This window comes from Spodoptera frugiperda, chromosome 22 (assembly GCF_023101765.2).
Source record: "Spodoptera frugiperda isolate SF20-4 chromosome 22, AGI-APGP_CSIRO_Sfru_2.0, whole genome shotgun sequence".
In the NCBI taxonomy this organism is placed as follows: domain Eukaryota; kingdom Metazoa; phylum Arthropoda; class Insecta; order Lepidoptera; family Noctuidae; genus Spodoptera; species Spodoptera frugiperda.
Genome location: NC_064233.1, coordinates 16,321 through 27,565, shown reverse-complemented (window position 1 = coordinate 27,565; position 11,245 = coordinate 16,321). Strand labels below are relative to the sequence as shown.

The 11,245-nt window shown below is 39.8% G+C and overlaps 2 protein-coding genes across 2 annotated transcripts; both read left to right on the top strand.

The window, feature by feature from the left end:
* Nucleotides 1–4,012: 4,012 nt before the first annotated feature.
* Nucleotides 4,013–10,215, top strand: LOC126910628 (uncharacterized). Its single transcript, XM_050702437.1, has 4 exons — nucleotides 4,013–4,047; nucleotides 4,154–4,305; nucleotides 4,451–4,641; nucleotides 9,360–10,215. The coding sequence occupies exons 1-4, from the start codon at nucleotides 4,013–4,015 to the stop codon at nucleotides 10,146–10,148; spliced, it is 1,167 nt and encodes a 388-aa protein (XP_050558394.1). The 3' UTR covers nucleotides 10,149–10,215.
* LOC126912130 (uncharacterized) lies at nucleotides 4,653–5,631 on the top strand. The gene has a single exon (XM_050702659.1). The coding sequence runs from the start codon at nucleotides 4,779–4,781 to the stop codon at nucleotides 5,562–5,564; it is 786 nt and encodes a 261-aa protein (XP_050558616.1). The 5' UTR covers nucleotides 4,653–4,778; the 3' UTR covers nucleotides 5,565–5,631.
* Nucleotides 10,216–11,245: the final 1,030 nt, after the last annotated feature.

Genomic DNA, 11,245 nt, shown 5'->3' with positions numbered 1-11,245 from the left:
TACGCCGTAGCAGACGATGCTACGGCGTAGCAGATGATACTACGGCGTAGTAAATACATACATAACTCACGCCTGTCTTCTATGGGGGTAGGCAGTTTTTCGTTGGTTAAAGGTACTTTTAATTTGGCCCTTCTTGAATATGTCGCCAATCTGGTCGCTATATGTCCGTCTAGGGCGTCCTCTACCGACGGTCCCATTCATATACGCCTTGTATATTTCTTTCGTAAATCTGTTTTCATTCATCCTTTCTACATGTTTAAACCATCGTCCCTTTTCAATCCTTGTCACCACATCGTCTTTCAAACCAAACTTTTCTTTAAAAACAATATTTTTCACTTGATCACTAATATTTACTCCACACATATTTCTCAAGGCTCTCATTTCCACCGCGTTAATCCTGCTTTCATGCTTCTTTTGCCACACCCATGATTTACTACCATACATAAACGTAGGTTTAGATTAGGAGTCGACTACAATTCATTCCTCACCACTCTATCGTAAGCCTTTTCGAGGTCAATAAAGGCACAGAATACCTTTCGGTGTTTCGATAAGGTTTTCTCTGAAATGCACCTTAACGAAAATACTTGATCCGTACACCTGATTCCCTTTCGAAATCCCCCTTGCACATCCCAGATTTCCTTCTCAGTCACATCTATCACGCTTTCAATCAATATCTTGGCATACAACTTTCCTACTACGCTTAGGAGGCTTATACCGCGATAATGTTAGCACTTCTGTTGTGATCCTTTCCCTTTATATAGTGACACAATTACGGACTTGGTCCAGTTTCCAGGCTATTAAAAAGCAGTTTATTAAAAAGTAGGTACAGCAGGCTTGCAATTACACCTCCGCCCCTTGTTACCATTTCAGTAGTTATCATATCATTCGTCATCTTTCGAATTATCCCTGTCAAATAGATTCTCAAAATATTCCTTACATTGTTTTAGAACATCCTTACTTTCAACAATCACACTCCCGTTTCTGTCTCTTATCATACCTTCTTTCGAGTCTCCAATTTTACCTCTGGCAGTTCTAACCAGATGCCAGAATACTTTAAGGTTGGCTTGAGAGTTCTGTGAAAATTTCATCTCAATCTTTCCTTTGCATTGCTTTTTCTTCTTACTAACTCTTTTACTCTCTTTTTGCTACGAATTTACTTCTCTTTCATACTATCTACCACTCTTCTATTTGCCTTTAAAAACAAAATGTGTAAAACTACTGTGTGTAGACACAGGTAGTTTCTTTACAAAAATGTTAACAAAAGTGTCGGCACATTAAATGCTTGAATTGTTTAAAAATAATCATTGTTTACAAGATACTACTTATTCAGTTGCTATTACCGTAGTTTGCTTTGAATTAAATCTCTCTACTAATACTAATGTTTGGCATGACGAGCATCACCAAAGCCTACCAAAGTTTCCTCACAAACCAAAGTAAGTAGTGTAGCGTGGGAATGTAGATAAGGGGTAGTCCAAGTCTCATATTTCGTATTTCTTAAACAATGATCGATTTGGTAGTTTCTTGGAAACAGAAGTGATAATTGTTGTATGAGTACCTGACTAGACATTCCAATGTGATGACGTCATCGGTATCAGCAATCCCATATTTGCAAAATGTCCTCAACTTAAAAATTCAAATTCGCATAATGATTTCTTATAAAAATGTTTATTTCTCGAAATAACAAACTCTCACTATGTAAAGTTCATAAAATGTCAAATTCACACGATGACAAATCTACGCAGTTTTTGCAGGCGACGCATTGGGTATTTTTTGTGACTTATCCAAGGCGTTCGATTGTGTCCCTCATGGATTACTGATCAAGAAGCTATCCCATTATGGAATACGAGGCAACTCTCTGGATCTTCTTATCTCATACTTGTGTGTTGGCATTCAGAGAGTCCAGATTAACAGAATGCTTTCCGCTGGATCTGTTGTTGAGATGGGTGTTCCGCAGGGGTCAATTCTCGGCCCAGTTTTATTTCTTTTTTATATTATAATGATTTGCCTTATCTTGTAAGGGATAACCATGGAATTGTACTGTTTGCTAATAATACCTCTTTATTATTTAAGCTCAAACGTAGAAAATGAGTCAGTTGTCATGTAAATAGTGCTCTCTCGAAAATAGTACACTGACACATGCGTGCTGCCATCTGAATAGGTGCGGTCATACAGTTGTTGTATTTCCTCTAAAGACCACTATAGAATCCATTTGCACGGTTTTCGGTCACGGTTTATTTGAACGTCTGAGTTAGTTTTGGCCAGTCTCATCTAGTTATTTAAGAGATTGACGTGGAAAAGTTATCTTGTAACTTATTTGCAAAAAAATAAATATCATTTATCAGGCGCCTAGTGCGCCCACTGCCTTGTCTATAGAATTAGATTTCGTTTTCTGTCTGGTTTGTAAAAGTTTAAATAAATAGTAATGTTCAAAAGTTTCCTTAATTTTTGAACATTACTCACGTAAATATACTGAGTAAAGCTCTACTAGTTTCGAATCTAAGATAAGCAGCGTGCGCATACGCGGTAACGTCGCGCAGCCTACGTGACGTCGCGTCAGTAGGCTTAGTCTTTAGGTTACGATAGCCGACCTTATCGCTTACCTAACGCGTTCTCTTCCAGGAAACGTTTGAGCATTATAAAATACCACGCTTGCTTTAGGCGGATTACCAACTTCAAACTAATATTTTAGAAATTATAAATGCTGCTTTGCCGGCAGAAATTTTAGAACAGTAGATTTAGGTAAAAGGTACATAAATGTATTATGAAATTCCTCGACCCCGAAAAAGCATTTGATTCTAGCGAACTGGCTAACCTCCTAACCTTAATTTAATCTCGGAATACCACATTGACTTTTTCTTTGAATGCCTGTTCCTTTGAGTTCCATTTAACAATTCGTTAAAATATGTCCTTTACAAATGAGTGGTCACACCTGTCGATCTATATGGATTCGGGTGCTGGGCCATGAGAAAGGCGGGTGAAAGAAGTTTGCCTACAGCAGAGATGAGGATGCTGCGATGGATATGTGGCGTGATGGGACTAGACAATATAATACACGGCTATGTAAATGAAACTTAAGAGCAGCGCTCTCTCGTCTCTCTAAATATGGGAATCTGTACATCCCAACATACATTCTGTCTGTATATGGAACTGAAGGCTTCAAAAAGCTTCTGAGCATTTTATTGCATTAATGAACGAAAACCAATTTAATCTTGTTTTCATCATACCTTATTCTACTGGTCAATTTATTTGTAATAACTTCTTTAACAATATAAGTCAGAAAGAGATAGCCACATATGACTACACAGCAATTGATGCGTTAGATAAGGACAAAATATACAATAGTGAAAAAGTGAGATAGCAAAACACAAAAGGTGTGCGTTAGAGAGAGACAGCGTATCACTTCTCCCCACCACGTATTGTATGTTGTTAACACAATACAAGTTGTAGGCTAGCAGTTCACCCGTCACTTCGCCAGTTGCTCTTGTGACATCGCACTGTATAGTCGTGTACCGAGTGTGCATCAGTATTGAAATTAATTTTGTAATCATTTAATAAACATGGTTGTCGAGAGTTTTAGCTGGAGTGAAGAAGTGGAGTCGGCCGGTATGTACCCGTAGAAATACTAAGGATTTTTTTAAATTCCTATTCGAAACAAAATCTAATTAATCTTTTCCCACAGATCCCATGATAATGGAAGAACAACGGGAGACTAGGAGAGACTCCGTCAACTCCATCGAGCCCGAGGTAAAGACTCCACAAACACCGGAGACTAAATCCTCGGTGGACGAGGAAGACGGAGCTTTAAAGGACTTGCTCCGGGTCGATGAACAATATTATCCCTTATTGGCCTTGGTATGTAACATTATATTTTCTTAAATTATTTTACTTACTAATTAATAACTGGGGACATGATTGTTAATTTATTGACTCATCTTTGTTACAGTTGGAACAATTTTCCCCTGAAGACGACGGCATCCAATTCAACATAAAGTTGAAACAGTTTGAGACTACAATGTCATCCATGTGTCCGGACGACTCGCGTGTGCAGTAAGTATTTATCTATTTCTTTTTTTTCAAATTATATCTTCTACTAGTATCTTATTCTCATCGTGTCCCGTAAATATTACTAATAATTTTATTTTACTTTGTCTAGACAAGCATTCGCGACGTTCCGCGCGGCGGCCCTGCGGTGCCCGGTGATGGCGCGTAAGCTGGCCGCAGTGGGTGTTTCGTTCACTCGCCAGCAGAACAAGCCACTGCTTCGTAGAACCCTCCTTAATGTCGTCATGCAGGACACTTTCTCCAGTAAGTACCCTTTCCCAAGATCTATTTACCCCTTTGAATTCAGTTCACCCGGTTTTACCGCAATCCCCTCGAATTGAACTTCTGCTCGAAGCTTCGTAAAAACTTCTTAAGGAATATATCAAATAATTGTCATCTTCTTCAACAGAACTGGACGTGCTACAGCGCTCAAATCCGCTGTTCCTCGTCAACGCTGCGAATCTGATGGGGGATTACTTCGCCAACGCTCGCCTCAGTAACGGCGACAAGCTTCACTTTCTAGCTGAGCCACTACTGCAATACTTGCGTGCTTTACTCGCCGCCCATGATACACGTGCACATCACAGTCTCGCTGCACAAGTAAGTTTCAAACGAACATTTATTATTTTGTAAAAAATGCTGTTTTATTGCCAAACACATACATTCATTGTTTAGTAACATTGTGACAGCTAAGCAGATTAAAATACTAATATGTAACTTTCTTTTGTCCACAGTTAATGCAAAACGGTCGCGAGCTACTCTCCGTAGTAGCTCAAGAGATGGACGAGCTCTCGGTCTCGATCCGTCTCCGTCTGCTCTCGTCCCCACCAGTCAGCACAACGTGGCTACTACTCTCCGCAGACCTTTGCCTCAACAAGTTTCTTCCCCTACCGACTACGCTGCAACAGTTTTACACCGCTCATCTGGTAACAACCACGGAAGAAAATGTCAGTGAAGCCAGCTATAGATGTTGGAAGAAAAGCCCCGAGAAGAACGAGAATAAACCAGATGCTGCGGCGCTTGCAGAAGAAGTCAGTCAAAGTATATCTCAGATTAGTCTGCGTAATAATGAGGACACGAAGCCTAAGAAAGAACCAATCTCAGTTAGCCAAGATACATGGACAGGTGATGATACCTTAAGGAAAAGATACGACCTTAACTCTTGGCGGCAAACAGAAGAGACGAGAATAAAGGCTAATGACTGCCAACAAGGGGGGGATATCTTCCAAAGTCACCCCGAAAGAAATGTGTCTCAGGCCCCAGAAAAGCCAAAATTAGGCGTTGGAGCTAGGTTATTGAGACTTAGAGCCCTCTCAAAGGAATCAATCTCAGTCAGCGAAGACACATGGTCAGGACCCGACTCCCGCCCGCCGCACATAAGTATGAGATCACGAAAGGGGAGGATTAATGGAAAGAAAGACGGAACAACAGCCAAGGCGACCCCAAGACGCCATGTCGCCGAAGTACCGCGCAGCGCCAAATACTGGGGCCACGACGACCGATGCGTCAAACATTATAGTTAGTAGGAATGTCTTGTATGTATGTATGTAAATAATTATTAATTTAGGGAATTGTACAAATGAAATTGTTACTTAAACCAAAAATGTTATAAATGTTGTTTATATTACTTATGAAATGTATTAAATAGTTGTAAAATAATTATACTTTAATGTAATGTAATAATAATCAATGAATAAAATAATTTTTGATAACTTCAAATTCGATATTTTCTATAAAACCCCTTATTCCTGACACAGCTAAGGAATACAAATTCAACATTCTGTAAGTTTCACTTCATAATAGACTCATAAACAACTATTAGCATTAGTCTTATCGTATTTTATAGAAAAGGTTATTTTTAATTCGTACCACACGATGCTACGGCGTAGCAGGTGATACTACGGTGTAGTAAAATCTGACGAAATAGACTGTAGTTTAGACTTGTTTACACTTGTTTGCCATCACGAGCATTACCAAAGCCTTGTTCCAAAGTTTCCTCACAAACCAAAAAGAAAACGAAATCTAATTCTATAGACAAGACAGTGGACGCACTTACACCCCTGTTTCACCATAATTTCCGAGAATATAGCGCCCGTATGAAGCCGGGGTGTATTGTTAGTACGTAGGGAAGCGTGGGAAAGTAGATAAGGTGTAGACCAAGTCTTATATATTGTGGTACCTATTTGTTAAACAATGATCGATTTGGTAGTTTCTTGGAAACAGAAGCGATAATTGTTGTATGTATACCTGACTAGACATTCCAACGTGATAACGACATCGGTATCCGCTCACAATGTCATTTTCGCAAAATGATATCCAATTACAAAATATCAGGCGACGCATTGGGTAATTTTTGTGACTTATCCAAGGCGTTCGACTGTGTGTCCCTCATGATACACTGATCAGGAAGCTATCCCATTATGGAATACGAGGCAACTCTCTGGACCTACTTATCTCATACTCTGATAGGATTCAGAGAGTCGAAATTAACGGAAAAATTTCCGCCGGGTCTATTGTTAAGGTGGGTGTTCCGCAGGGGTCAAATCTCGGCCCATTTTTATTTCTTATTTATATTATAGTGATTCACCTTATCTTGTAAGAGGTAACCATGGAATTGTACTGTTTGCTGATAATACCTCTTTACCATTTAAACCCAAACGTAGAAAATGAGTCAGTTGTCATGTAAATAGTGCTCTCCCGAAATTAGTACACTGACACATGCGTGCTGCCATCTGAATAGGTGCGGTCATACAGTTGTTGTATTTCCTCTAAAGACCACTACAGAATCCGTTTGCACGGTTTTCGGTCACGGTTTATTTGAACGTCTGAGTTAGTTTTGGCCAGTCTCATCTAGTTATTTAAGAGATTGACGTGAAAAAGTGTCATCTTGTAACCTATTTGCAAAAAAATAAATATCTATAGAATTAGATTTCGTTTTCTGTCTGGTTTGTAAGGAAACTTTTGAACATTACTCACGTAAATATACTGAGTAAAGCTCTACTAGTTTCGAATCTAAGATAAGCAGCGTGCGCATACGCGGTAACGTCGCGCAGCCTACGTGACGTCGCGTCAGTAGGCTTAGTCTTTAGGTTACGATAGCCGACCTTATCGCTTACCTAACGCGTTCTCTTCCAGGAAACGTTTGAGCATTATAAAATACCACGCTTGCTTTAGGCGGATTAGCAATTTCAAACTTATATTATATTGGAAATAATAATTCAACACTGGACGTTATTAATGCTTTGACGGCAGAAATTGTAGAACAGTAGATTTAGGTAAAAGGTACATAAATGTATTACGAAATTTATCGATCCCGAAAAAGCATTTGATCCTAGCGAACTGGCTAACCTCCTCTAACCTTAATTTAATCTTGGAATACCACATTGACTATTTCTTTGAATGTCTGTTCCATTGAGTTCCATTTAACAATTCGTTAAAATATGTCCTTTACAATTGAGTGGTCACACCTGTCGATCTATATGGATTCGGGTGCTGGGCCATGAGAAAGGCGGGTGAAAGAAGTTTGCCTACAGCAGAGATGAGGATGCTGCGATGGATATGTGGCGTGATGGGACTAGACAATATAATACACGGCTATGTAAATGAAACTTAAGAGCAGCGCTCTCTCGTCTCTCTAAATATGGGAATCTGTACATCCCAACATACATTCTGTCTGTATATGGAACTGAAGGCTTCAAAAAGCTTCTGAGCATTTTATTGCATTAATGAACGAAAACCAATTTAATCTTGTTTTCATCATACCTTATTCTACTGGTCAATTTATTTGTAATAACTTCTTTAACAATATAAGTCAGAAAGAGATAGCCACATATGACTACACAGCAATTGATGCGTTAGATAAGGACAAAATATACAATAGTGAAAAAGTGAGATAGCAAAACACAAAAGGTGTGCGTTAGAGAGAGACAGCGTATCACTTCTCCCCACCACGTATTGTATGTTGTTAACACAATACAAGTTGTAGGCTAGCAGTTCACCCGTCACTTCGCCAGTTGCTCTTGTGACATCGCACTGTATAGTCGTGTACCGAGTGTGCATCAGTATTGAAATTAATTTTGTAATCATTTAATAAACATGGTTGTCGAGAGTTTTAGCTGGAGTGAAGAAGTGGAGTCGGCCGGTATGTACCCGTAGAAATACTAAGGATTTTTTTAAATTCCTATTCGAAACAAAATCTAATTAATCTTTTCCCACAGATCCCATGATAATGGAAGAACAACGGGAGACTAGGAGAGACTCCGTCAACTCCATCGAGCCCGAGGTAAAGACTCCACAAACACCGGAGACTAAATCCTCGGTGGACGAGGAAGACGGAGCTTTAAAGGACTTGCTCCGGGTCGATGAACAATATTATCCCTTATTGGCCTTGGTATGTAACATTATATTTTCTTAAATTATTTTACTTACTAATTAATAACTGGGGACATGATTGTTAATTTATTGACTCATCTTTGTTACAGTTGGAACAATTTTCCCCTGAAGACGACGGCATCCAATTCAACATAAAGTTGAAACAGTTTGAGACTACAATGTCATCCATGTGTCCGGACGACTCGCGTGTGCAGTAAGTATTTATCTATTTCTTTTTTTTTCAAATTATATCTTCTACTAGTATCTTATTCTCATCGTGTCCCGTAAATATTACTAATAATTTTATTTTACTTTGTCTAGACAAGCATTCGCGACGTTCCGCGCGGCGGCCCTGCGGTGCCCGGTGATGGCGCGTAAGCTGGCCGCAGTGGGTGTTTCGTTCACTCGCCAGCAGAACAAGCCACTGCTTCGTAGAACCCTCCTTAATGTCGTCATGCAGGACACTTTCTCCAGTAAGTACCCTTTCCCAAGATCTATTTACCCCTTTGAATTCAGTTCACCCGGTTTTACCGCAATCCCCTCGAATTGAACTTCTGCTCGAAGCTTCGTAAAAACTTCTTAAGGAATATATCAAATAAATAATTGTCATCTTCTTCAACAGAACTGGACGTGCTACAGCGCTCAAATCCGCTGTTCCTCGTCAACGCTGCGAATCTGATGGGGGATTACTTCGCCAACGCTCGCCTCAGTAACGGCGACAAGCTTCACTTTCTAGCTGAGCCACTACTGCAATACTTGCGTGCTTTACTCGCCGCCCATGATACACGTGCACATCACAGTCTCGCTGCACAAGTAAGTTTCAAACGAACATTTATTATTTTGTAAAAAATGCTGTTTTATTGCCAAACACATACATTCATTGTTTAGTAACATTGTGACAGCTAAGCAGATTAAAATACTAATATGTAACTTTCTTTTGTCCACAGTTAATGCAAAACGGTCGCGAGCTACTCTCCGTAGTAGCTCAAGAGATGGACGAGCTCTCGGTCTCGATCCGTCTCCGTCTGCTCTCGCCCCCACCAGTCAGCACAACGTGGCTACTACTCTCCGCAGACCTTTGCCTCAACAAGTTTCTTCCCCTACCGACTACGCTGCAACAGTTTTACACCGCTCATCTGGTAACAACCACGGAAGAAAATGTCAGTGAAGCCAGCTATAGATGTTGGAAGAAAAGCCCCGAGAAGAACGAGAATAAACCAGATGCTGCGGCGCTTGCAGAAGAAGTCAGTCAAAGTATATCTCAGATTAGTCTGCGTAATAATGAGGACACGAAGCCTAAGAAAGAACCAATCTCAGTTAGCCAAGATACATGGACAGGTGATGATACCTTAAGGAAAAGATACGACCTTAACTCTTGGCGGCAAACAGAAGAGACGAGAATAAAGGCTAATGACTGCCAACAAGGGGGGGATATCTTCCAAAGTCACCCCGAAAGAAATGTGTCTCAGGCCCCAGAAAAGCCAAAATTAGGCGTTGGAGCTAGGTTATTGAGACTTAGAGCCCTCTCAAAGGAATCAATCTCAGTCAGCGAAGACACATGGTCAGGACCCGACTCCCGCCCGCCGCACATAAGTATGAGATCACGAAAGGGGAGGATTAATGGAAAGAAAGACGGAACAACAGCCAAGGCGACCCCAAGACGCCATGTCGCCGAAGTACCGCGCAGCGCCAAATACTGGGGCCACGACGACCGATGCGTCAAACATTATAGTTAGTAGGAATGTCTTGTATGTATGTATGTAAATAATTATTAATTTAGGGAATTGTACAAATGAAATTGTTACTTAAACCAAAAATGTTATAAATGTTGTTTATATTACTTATGAAATGTATTAAATAGTTGTAAAATAATTATACTTTAATGTAATGTAATAATAATCAATGAATAAAATAATTTTTGATAACTTCAAATTCGATATTTTCTATAAAACCCCTTATTCCTGACACAGCTAAGGAATACAAATTCAACATTCTGTAAGTTTCACTTCATAATAGACTCATAAACAACTATTAGCATTAGTCTTATCGTATATTATAGAAAAGGTTATTTTTAATTCGTACCACACGATGCTACGGCGTAGCAGGTGATACTACGGTGTAGTAAAATCTGACGAAATAGACTGTAGTTTAGACTTGTTTACACTTGTTTGCCATCACGAGCATTACCAAAGCCTTGTTCCAAAGTTTCCTCACAAACCAAAAAGAAAACGAAATCTAATTCTATAGACAAGACAGTGGACGCACTTACACCCCTGTTTCACCATAATTTCCGAGAATATAGCGCCCGTATGAAGCCGGGGTGTATTGTTAGTACGTAGGGAAGCGTGGGAAAGTAGATAAGGTGTAGACCAAGTCTTATATATTGTGGTACCTATTTGTTAAACAATGATCGATTTGGTAGTTTCTTGGAAACAGAAGCGATAATTGTTGTATGTATACCTGACTAGACATTCCAACGTGATAACGACATCGGTATCCGCTCACAATGTCATTTTCGCAAAATGATATCCAATTACAAAATATCAGGCGACGCATTGGGTAATTTTTGTGACTTATCCAAGGCGTTCGACTGTGTCCCTCATGATACACTGATCAGGAAGCTATCCCATTATGGAATACGAGGCAACTCTCTGGACCTACTTATCTCATACTCTGATAGGATTCAGAGAGTCGAAATTAACGGAAAAATTTCCGCCGGGTCTATTGTTAAGGTGGGTGTTCCGCAGGGGTCAAATCTCGGCCCATTTTTATTTCTTATTTATATTATAGTGATTCACCTTATCTTGTAAGAGGTAACCATGGAATTGTACTG

Bases quoted from the DNA above. Each gene is read 5' to 3' on its own strand.
- LOC126910628 (XM_050702437.1), top strand. From the start codon at position 4,013: ATGTCATCCATGTGTCCGGACGACTCGCGTGTGCA. The intron at 4,048-4,153 runs GTAAGTATTTAT...TACTTTGTCTAG, and splicing joins CCGGACGACTCGCGTGTGCA to ACAAGCATTCGCGACGTTCC. The intron at 4,306-4,450 runs GTAAGTACCCTT...CTTCTTCAACAG, and splicing joins CATGCAGGACACTTTCTCCA to AACTGGACGTGCTACAGCGC.
- LOC126912130 (XM_050702659.1), top strand. From the start codon at position 4,779: ATGCAAAACGGTCGCGAGCTACTCTCCGTAGTAGCTCAAGAGATGGAC.